This window comes from Sander lucioperca, chromosome 5, assembly GCF_008315115.2.
Source record: "Sander lucioperca isolate FBNREF2018 chromosome 5, SLUC_FBN_1.2, whole genome shotgun sequence".
NCBI lineage: Eukaryota > Metazoa > Chordata > Actinopteri > Perciformes > Percidae > Sander > Sander lucioperca.
Window position 1 is genome coordinate 5005511 of NC_050177.1, and position 14518 is coordinate 5020028.

The window sequence follows — 14518 nt, forward strand, 5'->3', positions numbered from 1 at the left end:
GCCTACCCATGTGCAGTGATTCCTTCCGAGGGAACACAGTGAGTCTGACTGCAGTAGATGTGACAGAAAGGCATAAAAGTTGTGTTAATCCATACCTCTGTTTATTTCCTGTTTTCCAGTGAAGTCCACACTAGTCGATTGTCGAACTCATACAATCCAATATTCCAAAACGTTTCCACAAAAAAACGATTTGCCGTGTTTATGTCCATAGCAATGACAGCAAGGCTGTAACTTGACACCACAGCTCAGCCAGCAGCACCAGTTCAAAAATTCAAGAGCTATTGAGCATGCGCATAGGTAACTATAGCAACGGTGGAGACTCACAGACTGTCAGCTGAGAGAGAGAGACAGAGCTTTGGGATAATAATGAGATTGTCAGTGTTTTTAGAATATCAACTCAGATAGATAGTTCATCCCAATCCAATGTGGAACACACAGAGGAGTTTTTGGAGTTTGATGGTTGGGGTTATCTTTTCGAACCAGACGAAGAGTTAATGGCACAAGATCTTGTCAAGAGAAGGGCACAAACAGAGGAGCAGGCAGAGGCTGCTGCTTCAAGGCCACGACGCGCGGGGACATGGTGGTGCTCCTGTGGAAACTGTATCGCAATGACCACCGAGGAAGAAAGCCTGTGCTGTAAGGAATGGGATCTCATACAGCCTGGTCTGGATGGTCCCCAGATAACGGACATTGTTTCGCCCATACAGAGAGGTTTCCTCATCAGATTTACAAGGATGTTCTGGAGGCGTTTTTTTTGTCCCGAAAGTAAATTTGAAGAAGCAACCTAAACCGGACGGAGCTGATGACCAGCTGTCTAATGAGTGAGTACAACAGGTTTTCGTGACTCTGTCCTTGCTTAGGTACATTTGCTTTTTGTTGTAAATAGATGCGCCACTTTGTTAGTGAAATAACCAAAGCTCCACCCCCCAGCCAATGCAGACTTGTGGCCTATCGGGTGATTCTAGAGTGGGTTCTGAGAGGAGAGCGCCTTGTCCGTGGCAACCCACTGGAAGTTACACGGGATTCAAAGAGGCAGAGGACATTTTCTGAGTCTAATACTGTGATTTCTAGTAATACTTCGTATTGTCATTACTAGGAATTAAAAAAACAATTGCACAGTTCTATTAGGAAAAAGTAAGAATATGTATATTGTACAAGTAAAGTTGAACAAGTAAATTGTAAGAATATGCATCTTGCACACTAATTTTCACAATTACTTTTTGCACTTTACATCCCACTCCTGTGTACTTGTCTTGATATTATGTCTTATTTGTATATTTGTATTTTTGTATATTATGTTGATATGTGCCTATATGTATATTGTTGTCTCTATTGTACAGTATGTTACTAATACGTGTCTATTTGTTGAATGCATAGAGAGTTAACACCTACCAAAGTCAAATTCCTTGTGTATGTAAGTATACTTGGCCAATAAATCTGATTCTGATTCTGATTTTACAGTTCTATAATATATTGCAAACACCTGTTTGTTATCAGTGGTATTATCATTACTAGGAATAAGCAAAGCAATTACACAGTTATATCAGGAAATAGTAAGAATATGTATATTGTACAAGTAAAGTTGAATAAATAAATTGTAAGAATAAGTAAATTGTACAGTTATATAATATATTGCTAAAACCTGCTGTTATCAGTGGTTTTATAATATAACAGTACACATTCCATTTGTGCTTTTGTTGACTGCAAACACGGTAATCTCTCTCACGTAAAGTTCGCAAGGGAGTTTGCACATCAAGCTGAAGTGCAACCAGCCACAACTGTAAAATCTCCCAGTTGCGGAGGGGTAGATGGTGAAAGCTCAAGCACAAATATCTCTTAATTTCGATGCCGCAATTTGGAAAGGCACAAACTCAAACCATTTTCTCATATTCCTCCTGATCTAACTCCAAGCTCTGTCTCTCTCTCAGCTGACAGTCTGTGAGTCTCCACCGTTGCCAAGTAACCTATGTGCATGCGTGATAGCTCTTGAACTTTTGAACTGCAGACAGTCGCTCTGGTCTGCTGGCTGAGCTGTGGTGTCAGGTTACAGCATGTTGCTACAGTCATTATTATGGACATAACCACGGCAAATCATTTTTTGGGGGGAAAAATAAGTTTTTGAATATTGGATTGTATGAGTTCGGCAATCGATTAGTGTGGACTTCACCAGAAAACAATAAATAAACAGAGGTATGTGCACTGGCTGAATTAACACAACTTTTATGCCTTTCTGTCACATCTACTGCAGTCAAATTTGCTGTGTTCCCTCGGAAGGAATCACTGCACATGGGTAGGCACTTGTAATGACATGTCGAACATGTTTAAAGGCTTAAAACACGTTTAAAACTTGCCCTGTTTAAGCCTGTTGGGTGCTAACTCTAGCAGGGGGATAACACTGTGTAGGCAGCACCGGTTGTTTTCGTTTTTCTTGCTACTGACAGCACTCCAAATTTACAAACAACAGAGCTATGTGTTGAAATCGACCGGAATTCTCCTTCAAGCCCAAAATACAAAAAACTAAAAATATATTCAATATGTGGCTTCAGAGAGATCGTGTGATCATGTTAGGTAGAGTTCTTCTGAGTAAAGCGGACAGTATCTCTAGATTTATTTACCCTACCCAATCTTTGTTTATCCATCAATCCCTCTGTAAAGAAATAAATTACATTTTAATTCATTTTATTTGGAAAAATAAATGCCATCATTTAAAAAAGGAAATTCTAGCAGCCCGGAGAAGTGCAGGTGGCTTGGAAATATTAGACTTCATGGATGTGAAGAATACCTTTAAAATTAAATGGATAAAATAATGTTTAAAAGTTCCTTTGGTACTTCATTCCACAGACCATTTTTGGAAAAACGGGATGCCTCCAATTTGTATTACAATGCAGTTAAAATGAAATTAATTTATTGCAAAAGTTGTCTAAATCATTTTTGCTGATTTTCATCAGCAGGCGCTTAACACTGCAAAGTTATGCTTTATTCATAATTTTTCTCCACACAGAACTATTATATGGAACAATGAATTCAGAACCAGAAAGAATAAGTCTTTACATCTACAACACTGGGTTGATAGAAATATATTTTTTTCTGGCAGACAAAATTTGTTTGGAACTCTTTTTATTCTAACATTCACTATCGTACAAATTTGTTATCCCCAGTAAACTGAAAGAATTACATTTTAAAATAGTGCACAATGTTTATCCCACTAACAAATTTGTTTCAAGATTTGTGGCTGTGGACAATAAATGTGAATTTTGTAAAATTGAAGAAGAAACTATTTTACAATTATTCTGGGAGTGTCGGAATTCTGTGGGGTTCTGGAAGAAAATTGAAAACTATTTCAATATTCAAAAGAATAACGTAATTAAATTGGGAGCAAAAGATGTTATTCTTAATTATGATAACAAAAAAAAAACAATACATAGGATTGTCAACCTATTAATTCTACAAGGGAAATTTTATATCCATAAAGCTGTTATGGTTTTGGTGTTTTGTCTTATTTTGGTAGTCTGTTTTGTATTTTGCTCCGTTTCCTGTTTTATTTTGATGGTCTGGTTTTCTGTCTTGTCTTGTCTGGTTTTACTTCCTGTCTTTAGTTCTCCCGCCCTTGTGATTGTCTTATGTGTTTCACCTGTTGTGTCAGCTGTCTCGTTTCCTCATTACCTAGTGTATTTAGTCTCTGTCTTTCCCTTGTCTGTTGTCAGGTCATTGTATTTTCTGTGTTGGAGTGCTGTGTATTAGGCCCCGTTTACACGAAGGGAAGACGCAGGTATTTTCCTGCGGTTTGGCCTCTCATTTACACGAAAACCCTGTTTTTATCACAGAAAACGATTATTTCTAAAAACTCCGGCCAAAGTGGAGATTTTGGAAAACTTTGTTTGCCCGTTTGCATGTAACTGAGACAAACGGAGGTTTAGGCAGCCGAGAGAGAGAAAGAGGAAGTGATTCGTTGCTGTTGTTGCTATTTTTGGGATTGTGATTGGCTAACATGGGCTTGAGCTTCTCGTTACAATGCCACCTACAGGTGTGGCATGCTCTTAACAACGTTGACAGCATATATACACGGGTACATGTAAACGACCACTTTTCTGAAAACGTAGAGGTTCTAAATGTCCGTTTATGAAAATAGCCGGCCATGTGTAAATGTAGTCTTAGTCTGCCTGTTTTTTGTCTCCGTGTTGCTAATTCCCGTGGTTCCTGTTGTTCTTTCTGGGGTTTTTTGGATAACCTTGCTTGCGGTTTTTGGACACCTTTTTGTTGTATGGATTTTTTGTTTAATAAAGATTCAAGCTCATCACATCGCCTGCCATCTCTGCATTTGGGTCCAACATTCTCTACCGTTATGACAAAAGCGAAATTTTCCAAATCTCGGCCAGCTTTTACTCACTTCAGAATTGAATTTTGGAATTTTTTTGAGTCTATCCAAATTATTAATAATAAAAAAAATATTTATATTGATGTACTGAAAGATTTTTTTTTCAAGGAAATGTGATTATATAGCCTACATTCCACTTCACCTTCTATTTGTATTGTATTTTCGGTATTTTGTATTGTTTTCTTTTTTTTCCTTTTTCTCTTTTCTCTTTATGTACTGAAGTGCCTTTCTTCTTGAGTTTTATATTTCTTATCATTTCATTAAGTAAGGTTGTAATGTTCTTTGGATGGGAATGAACATCTTTTTGATACGTTTTGTAAGAACGATGCCGAATTGTTCAAACATTTACTTTAATTTGCAAAAAAAATTAAAACAATGCAAGCACTCGTCTCCTGTCTAATAGGTTTGTGAAGCTTTAAAACGTGTATACTTATACAGATGTTGTTTAACAGTTACATTGGTAATGTTAGATCGGTTTGGTGGAGGGAAGATAGTACATTTCTATGGTTTGTGTACAAGTAGAGAAACGTATTATTCTTGTTGTCGCGACGGTCTCAAGATGGCGCTGGCAATGAACTTTCCGTTGAGATCAAAATAAGAGTGAAGTAAGATTTAAATATTTCTTAGTTTTTGGCTCCAGCACATTTTAGGTTGGTTTTAAATACATAATTGTGATGATATAGCAGCTCGTTTTAAATGAGTATGTTGTTGTAATCTGATGTATATTTTTGACAGCTCAAGCAATTTGTAAAGTACTGACAGCTGTTAGTGGCAATGTATAAGGTGCATTTTCTTTATTTGACATTTTAAGAGGTGAGGTTAAATAAGGGAACAGCCTAGAAATTCTATGTTCATTGAATGGTATTTTCTTTTAAGTGGTTGATAACTAAACTGAAACGCTAGCTCAGTTATAGGATAGTTATAGGATAAATGTAGTAGGACATATTGAAATTGTAAATTGAATCTGTGTTTCATTTGAAAGCTAAGGAGAAAGCTAACTACCCAAGGTATTTTTTTGGGGGGGATTTCGTGTTGATGCTGAATGTAGAAAAGCAAAATAGAGAAACAAAAAGAGATTTTTTGCATATTAGCAAATAAAGATTCTGCTGAGCGAAGCTGCACTGAACGCAAGCACTCGTCTCCTGTAATATTTTCTGCTGTTTTACAGGAATTCTTATCTACTTACAGGTTCTCAATCTGAGACCTATAACATCTGCCTTAATTAATACAGAAGTTCCACCTTTTAGAAACCTGCTAAAACTCTAATAACTTCCTACTCTAATTTCCTTCCAGTCCTCAGATCCCTCCCACCAATGCCTTTTTTTTGCACTGTTTGAAAGGGTTTGGAGCTTTTTACTGCTTTAATACAGTTTACAGTATACAGTCTTTTGGTGGTCATATCACCCTTGATTACCTGAATTTCATCTTTGCTGGAAGTCAGTGTCTCCAGCCATTCACTCTGCAGTAAGCTACTGTATATTCTGAAGGTCTTTGTTCACTATATTTTAAATCGATAATTCACTGAGAATCCACAGAAGGCCAATATTTCTGACTGATGCTAAGCTGTTCTTGGTGTGTTTTTATAATGAATGCTTTCTGATGTTTTCACAATTTGTGACATCAAGCAAACACCATGTCATCTCATCCTATACTGGAATTATCCATAGCTCTGGTGCTTACCTTGATACCTGATGGCAATTCCAGTGGATGTGCCAGTAGCATCTGAAGTCAGCTCAATGAAGAGGTGCCTGGACGTGCTGAGTAGACCTTCATTGGGAAGATACTCCACCTCATATGAATCATACAGGGCAGCTGCATCTATGCTGTTACCATTTTTGATCAGCAGCCTAGAAGAAAGGGAACAAAGAATCATTTAGCAGGGTTCTTCCTGCTGATGACATCAAGACCATGGGCTACTTTGGAATTTAAAGGACCACTCCTACTTAGGCTACTTACAGTATTTCTTTATACTAAAGCTGCACTATTATTATTGCCAGTTGATCAAATGACTGTGTTAATGTGAAAGGAGTTTCTCATAGTGATGAACCCACACAGAATTATCACCAGCTCTGCAAATCTACAGAGCTTTGTCCGCCTCTTTTACTTCTGGTTTGGGATTTACAGCTAACTTTGCGCTGATAAACCAGGATACCAGATCAAGCATTTGTGTTTTTTTTTAATCATTACTTTATTATCCTAATTGGGTGGGGAGAAAGCTATGCCATAATCAGAAATATTATCTATAATGGCTATATTTAGGCCAAAGTAACAAATGTGTCCAAAAAGTTGGACTACAGTTACAAAATGCAACACGTGTCATGCGCGCAGTCTCCTCCTCTCGCACACATCACACCGGGGATGCTGGGCTGTATGGTGTAGCTTAAGTGCAACATGGAGCTTGAGGATGTAAAGAAAAAAAGACAAACAGGAGAATTACCTTTGAGCAAGTTTGGAGGAAAGTCGGAGGTATGGAACCATTTTAAACAAGTTGTGGGCAGTGACAACATATGTGTCGGCTTTGTCGAGTGCATTAGGCTAAGTGCGGCACGCTGCTCGCCTATGACAGCAAATAAAACAGGGACTTGGATGATGAACAGACACATGAAGCAGGCTCGCCGTGGCAGAAAAGATGATAGTCAGCCTTCAATGTCCTCTTTTGTTACTTCTCCAAGCATGAGGGTGAAGCAAGCCCTCACAGAGAAATGCGTTGAGTTCAAACAACTCTGAATTGTAGTTGAGAACGTCAGTTATAATGGCCCGCGTATTAAAAAAGTGTCGGGTTGAAATTGGGCTCGGGCTCATAATTCCAGTTAATGTGTCGGGACGGGCTGATCTCGGACACAATGTGCACGGGCTCGGGTTGGGTCGGGCTTGATTTTTTTGGGCCAGATCTAAGCTCTACTCCTGGGTGAAAGTCCTGTGTTTGACCCATCCACCACCCCAACCAACTTCCTTATGCGTAAATTCGCCCTTACATACTACTCGCTAAATCCTATCTAACTGCTGCTCTCCCCGGTGCGTTACACAAACACACTGAAAGACGCCTTTTTCGTCGCATCAGACGCTGACAGCCACTGCCCAAACGTCCATATTTTACGAGTTCGGAATGAGAACGGGTTGGATTTCCTGGTGGGCCGGTCTATTTGTGTTGGGCTGGATGTGCTGCACTTTTTTTTTTTTTTTTTTTTTTTTTTCAGCCCATCACTATTACTAGATCTAACTAAGCATTCATTAATATGGTGATTAATATGGTTTGTCTTTTGACCATTTGATCCATTTCTTAAAATGTCTATTTGCTCTGCTCTCTACAGCAGTTCCAAAATCATTCTCTTGCCCCCATCCCCAGTCGAATACTTCTTTATAAAATGCAGTTATTTTTAGCCCATAGCTAGCCTGTGGAAACTCAAGACTGCTGTTGAGGTTCGGCAAAATTTAAGGATAAGGCGCCGGGGCATTGATGTAAGTAGGCTTCGACGCACATTTTAGTTGACTGAAATTGTATGTAGCCTAACAATAACAACTAAAAACTATAATTGTTAAAAATAACCGTTATTCATTTCCATTATGTAATTTTTTTCAACGCCACAGGGAAGCCACTGGAGAGGAGCTAAAGAGCTGCGCGAGGCTCTGGAGCCGCAGGTTGCAGATCTCTGCCCATGGTGGTCTGCATTGATCTTTCCCTGCTCTGCCTTTGGCGACTTACATTATGCTTCTCAGGTAGCCAAAATAGTTTGCAACAGAGAGCAACAGAGCCTTGATCTCAAAATAAATATCTATAATCTATATTTACATTTATTAGGGCCCGAGTGCCGACAGCGGCGAAGGCCCTATAGGAACTGAAGGAATTATTATTATTCTTTTTTTCCCGGCAAATGAATTGGCTTTTTGAGGGCTTAACATATTCAAAAACTCACCAAAATTGGCAGACACAACTGTTTAAGGTAGAGTCTTGTGTGAGGTATCATTGAACTCAGCAGAGAGTTTGTTTGTCATTGATCATGGTTTTGCCCGCCCCCTATGTTTAAGCCACGCCCCCTTTCATAACTGGTGACCCTTTTAAGGTAAAGTCTTGTGTGAGGTATCGTTGAACTCAGCAGAGACTTCCTTTTGCATTAGTCATGGTTTGCCCGCCCCCTATGCTTTAGACACACCCCCTTTCACAGCTAATGAACTGTATGGCGTAGAGTCTTGTGTGAGGTATCACTGAACTCAGCAGGGAGTTCCTTTTTGATTGTGATGGTTTTGCCCGCCCCCTATGCATTAGCCACGCCCCCTTTCATAAATGGTGACCCATTTAAGGTAGTCTTGTGTGAGGTGTCATTGAACTCAACATAGAGTTCCCTTTCATTTCTTTTCACGCCCCCTTTAATAAGTAATGACCAGTTTCTTGTACACCATTGTGTGAGGTATCATTGAACTCAACAGAGAGTTCAGTTTTCATTGGTCATGGTTTGTCCTGCCCACTATGATTTAGCCACGCCCCTTTTCACAGCTAATGAACTGTATGACGTAGAGTCTTGTGTGAGGTATCGTTGAACTCAGCAGGGAGTTCCCTTTTCATTGGTGACGATTTGCGGTGTCTGAGTGCCGCGCAAATGCACAGTCGCAAGGAGCGCCATCCGCCAATAACCCCGACGCGTGCAGAGGCGCGAGGGCCTGTCCAACGCTGCTTGCAGCTTTAATTCTTTATGTTTCTTTTCACACTGACTGAGCTAAGCTGAATGTGAAAATATTCTTCCTTTTCGGTTTATTTCGGTTTATTTCTCTGGAGTGATTAACAGTCTTGTTCCCTCCCAAGTGTTATGATCCGGAGAATGTGGCGGACCCAAGTGCAGAGACAGCAGGCAGAATAGGGCTTGAATATTTAATAATAAAAATCCATACAAACAAAAGTTGTCCAGCAAAACAGCAGGGAAAGAAAATGCAAAATACGTAAAAGTCAAAACAGGAATAACAGGAACCTAAAACACAGAGACTAAACAGGTAGCCAAACAGAAATACAATACAATGATCTGACACAAGACAAGGGGAACAGAAAGACTAAATACACAGGGTAACGAGGTAACACGAGACAGGTGACACAAGGGCTGGGAAACAGGTGAAACAAATTAGGGCTGGGCAGAACAATCAAAAAAGTCAGGAAAACACAAGGCAGGAAGTAAAACAAGACAAGACAGAAAACCAGAAAAATTCAAAAAATTTCAGACTCTTCCATAAGAGTATGTTTATTCTAAGAGTACTAATTGGGAACACACATTTCCTTTTAAGTTTAGGAAAAAGATTGTGCTTTGAATTAAAACAATCCCAAGGAACAAGCATTTCCTGGGTTGAAGTCTTTTGTTTTCCCCGGAAAAAGGGAACTTTGCTCTTTGGCTTGAAAGTCCTGTGTTTTAACGCTCACCCATCCACTACACCATCCACCCACAACTCCTCCCTACGTGGCCAGCTGTGTTCTTAAACAGCAGCGGTCAATGTGATGCATACAGCAAAAAAAAAAAAAAAGGAACTCATACAAAATACAGTGCTTAACTTTTCGTAGCTTTCGAACGTATGGTTCATGAGAACATGCTGCAATAATGAGTCCCATGAATGGTAAAGTGGTGCATCTCTTGGTGGAGCCAATAAATGGGTGTCTTTTGGTGATGTTTATTTGATCAAGCTTGGAATGTGGTACTGTATGTACAGAATGACCAAAGAAGCAGATGGCTTTTAACAAGAAACTCTTAAAATGCCAGCAGACCTCGGCTCATTATGTTACCACGTTTTAGACGTGTGCCAATTCTCTATCTTTTCCTCATCATAACTTCTTTCAGATCTTTTCAGTTTCCTCAGAACTGTCCAGATGTCTCTTCATATCTATGAAGTCTATATTTGTAGCAGGAGTGTAAGAGCAGCTATTGGCTGGAATACAAAATGGATTATTCAGCTAATTTCCACCCTGTGGCTCTTCTTTCAGTCCTCTGTAACGAGAGCCCCATGCTGCTAAAATGACTCTGCTGTCACCGCTATAAGCTGCGCTGACAGCAAGTTGTTACCCTGCAGAGTCCTCAGAAATTATGTTCTACAGAGACGAAGCAGAGGGTATGAAGCACGAGAGGCCTGATTGAACATAAGTGAAGGGACATGCCCAAGTAAAGAGGAAGGTAATACATCACTGTTAACAGAGTATAAACCATGAGACAGTAGTTGTTGGCCTGTAGCATATATGTTCTAACATTATCAAATGTCATCAATCAAACCGTTTCATGTCTAAAATGTAAGAATAAGTTTATTGTCAGGGTGTACAGCTCTGAAATGAAGTTTTGACCATCATGTCACACTCATTTTCACTCAATTTCGGATATCCGTTACCTTCCTCTTTCTTTGTGTTGGCGTTCTAAACTCCAGTGGATTTATGAGGACTATGGTTAACTGCTCCTCAGATCTCTGCAGGGTAAATCCAGACAGCTAGCTAGACTATCTGTCCAATCTAAGTTTTCTGTTGCACTAAAACAACTTTTGAACGTACACGTCCACCAAAACAAGTTCCTTCCCGAGGCTATTTTGCAGAGGGACCGACATTGCGTCCAGTGCTTAGCGCCGCCCATGACGATTGTGATTGGTTTAAAGAAATGCCAATAAACCAGAGCATGTTTTTCTTCCATCCCAGAATGCTGTGTGGACTAGCCAGATCCTCCTACACAGCGCTGTGGAGGAAGGTCTGGTAATGTGAGCCTATGTCACACTAAAACGCTCCACTGATTTTTTTTATTTATTTATTTATTTTTTTTATTTAGTCAACTCAAGTCAATTTTATTCATAAAGCTCAATATCACAAATCACAAATTTGCCTCACGGGGCTTTACAATCTGTACAGCATACGACACCCTCTGTCCTTTGACCCTTGCTTCAGATAAGGAAAAACATTCCAAAAAAACCTTTAATGGGGCAAAAATGGAAGAAACCTCAGGAAGAGCAATAGATACCATAGAATAGACCCACATAAAAACAATTACAGTAAAAAAATCAGGATTACAAAATTTACAAAAATGTATCAATATTTCCATGTACTAAAAAAATATATATTCGAAATTCATCATTAACGCAAAAATATTTTATTTTTATTGCCACACAACGGACGTTTCGGGCAGTGCCCTTCCTCAGTAGGTGCATAGGCAATTACAAACAAGGAGGGGCGCTGCCCGAAACCTCCGTTTTGTAGCAATAAAAGTATTAAATTAGCTGTCCTAGTAATTTTATCTATGAATATTCACTTTTAGGTGAGTTGAGCGCATCCAGTCCTGTATTTTTTGGCAAAAATAAAGATGCAAGCTGGATTATGGGAGTTTTATTATATGGATTTCTTTTTTTACATTTGGTGTCCATTGAAACGTACTGTGTGTATATCCTTGAGGTCCAACAAATGTGTTGAATACACATTTCAAGCGTGTTGAATACACATTTCCTTTCTCATAAAACACTGTAAAACATTTCTGCCTCCACCTGTCCATCAGTGGATAGCGTGATAGTAGCATGTGCACGTTATTGTACGTGTACAAACAAAACGGGGATCCATTCAACAAAAGACAGCTCCATAGCGCTATGAAAGTTTAAAAACTCCAGAGGATAACTTTATTTTGTATTTTGTAATTTTCCAATCGAATATATGAATCAGATTCTTAGCTGTCCTCACCACCACTACCAGCGGTGGAAGAAGTATTCAGATCCTTTTACTTAAGTAAAAGTACTAATACCACACTGTAGAAATACTCTGTTACAAGTGAAAGTCCTGCATTTAAAAGGTTACTTAAGTAAAAGTATGTAAATATCATCAGGAAAATGTACTTAAAGTATTAAAAGTAAAAGTACTCAATGCAGAAAAATCCTCACATTTTAGAAACTGGAAACGAACCAAACAGTTGTGTCAATTAGTATTTAATGGTCTAATCATTTCAGCTGGACTTGACTTGTAGGCTGTTATATTGTTGGTTATTGTATTGTTACTTTATAGACTGCATATGTTTTGTGTGCAAAAACTCTTAATGTGTAAAGTAACTAGTAACTAAAGCTATCAGATTAATATAGTGGAGGAAAAAGTACAATATTTCTCTCTGAAATGTAGCGTAGTAGAAGTAGAAAGTGGCATGAAAAGAAAAGACTCAAGTAAAGTACAAGTACCTCAACATTTGGACTTAAGTACAGTACTTGAGTAAATGTACTTAGTTACATTCCACTACTGACCATTACCACAGAGGAGCCTATTTACTAAAAAAATGTACTGAACTGCGTCCTCTGACAGCAGAAATTTATAATTCAACTTGAAATCAACTACTCTCCGCCTTTAAAAAAAAATCTGGGTATTTATTAGATGAAAATCAGTGAAAGCTGAAAACAATGAATTGAATTTACGGTTGCTAGGCGACCATTCCAGATGAAGTTATTTCAACGAAAATACAATTTTATTGCAAGTTTAAAGGTCCCATGACATGGTGCTCTTTGGATGCTTTTATATAGACCTTAGTGGTCCCCTAATACTGTATCTGAAGTCTCTTTCCCGAAATTCAGCCTTGGTGCAGAATTACAGCCACTAGAGCCAGTCCCACAATGAGCTTTCCTTAGTATGTGCCATTTCTGTGTCTGTAGCTATTGAGGAGGAGAGACGGGTGGCAAGGTGGAGGGTGGGGGTGTGGCCTTGATCAACTGCCACTTTGCTCATTTGAAAGCCATGATGTCTCTCTCTTTCTCATGGGTGGGCCAAATTCTCTGGGCGGGCAAAGCAGAGAAAGGGGAGGTAATCTTGCTCCTTATGACCTCATAAGGATCAAGATTCCAGATTGGCCCATCTGAGCTTTCATTTTCTCAAAGGCAAAGCAAGATACCCAGGACTCAGTTTACACCTATCACCATTTCTAGCCACTGGGCATAGGCAGGCTGGGGGAATGCATATTAATGTTAAAAAACCTCAAAGTGAAATTTTCATGCCATGGGACCTTTAATACCCATTTTTTTATGTTTATAATGTCCAACCATCGTAATACAAATCCTGAATGTCCTGCTTACCGATCATCATCCTCAGCCAGTGCCACCTTCTCAAAGTGGATATGTAGTCTATGGCCCTCAGGGGCCTCCAGCAGCCAGTGGCAGGTCAGGTTGTTGCTGTAGTTGCTGGGAAACCCAGGAGAGACGATCCGACCAACTGTGACGTTCCTGATCAAACCACCACACGCAGCTGAGAGAGAAGAGGAGGAGGGAATGTGAAGATGAAATGCAAAACTGCGCTCACTTAAATTTCAATTAAATTTAATTTATAGTATCACCATCATAACAAGAGTTATCTCAAGACACTTTACAGATAGAGTAGATTTAGACCACACTATAATTTACAAAGACCCAACAATTCCAGTAATTCCCCCAAGAGCAAGCATTTAGCAAGGAAAAACTCCCTTTTAGGCAGAAACCTCGAGTGGTGAGGAAAACAGCAAATAAAAAATCTCACTAAAATACAAGACTAGGTGGACTGACAGACAAGTACTGTTTGGTCAATGTGCTAAATGTTGGGAAAATTGTTAAACAGTCTGTGGTGTCTATAATGTGAATTTTTGGATACTGAATGTTAATCTGCACTTTTCTGTAATGTCCCAGCCATCTTTGTTTCTACAGTGTACTGAATTGGCATATCACAGCCACGTTTGAGTCTATAAACAAAGACTTACTGTAAAGCTTTCAGCTTTATTGAATACAATAGTTCTAACAGGTATCTGTAGAACATGACATTAGTTCATTACAATACAACTGAGAACATGATTGCCGCAAATATTGATCAAAGCAAATACCTTAAATTAAAAAGTAAAATAATGAAGTTTTGTTTGTCTGGCATTTCAAAAACGGATACACGTTGAGCAGATAAGCCTCTGTGTAAGCTCGTAGCTCATGCGCCATCTGCGGAGGCGACGGCGGCACTGTCTCACGCGACGATTAATAAAGCTTAAAAACCTCTACAGGGGAACATATGACCCTTTTTAGAAAAAAGGTCCTATGTTCCCCGTTTTTCCCAAAGAGGGTCCTATGTTCCCCTGTAGCAATACATACCAGGGTTAGGGTTAGGACTAACATTCACTGAAAGGATCCCTTGGTCCAAGATAAAGTGACATAATTAACAGAGCA

At 39.2% G+C, this 14518-nt stretch overlaps 1 protein-coding gene and 1 pseudogene across 1 annotated transcript in view; both read right to left on the reverse strand.

The window, feature by feature from the left end:
* The window catches only part of LOC118495060, a 1111612-nt pseudogene that overhangs the window by 905231 nt on the left and 191863 nt on the right, over positions 1-14518 (reverse strand).
* LOC116059056 (seizure protein 6 homolog) overlaps positions 1-14518 on the reverse strand; it is a 97665-nt gene that overhangs the window by 73152 nt on the left and 9995 nt on the right. Inside the window, exons 3-4 of the mRNA XM_031312049.2 lie at positions 13415-13583; positions 6056-6222 (exon numbers count right to left, since the gene is read on the reverse strand). Of these exons, the coding sequence (XP_031167909.1) occupies positions 6056-6222; positions 13415-13583 (336 nt within the window). The remainder of the gene's footprint in view (positions 1-6055; positions 6223-13414; positions 13584-14518) is intronic.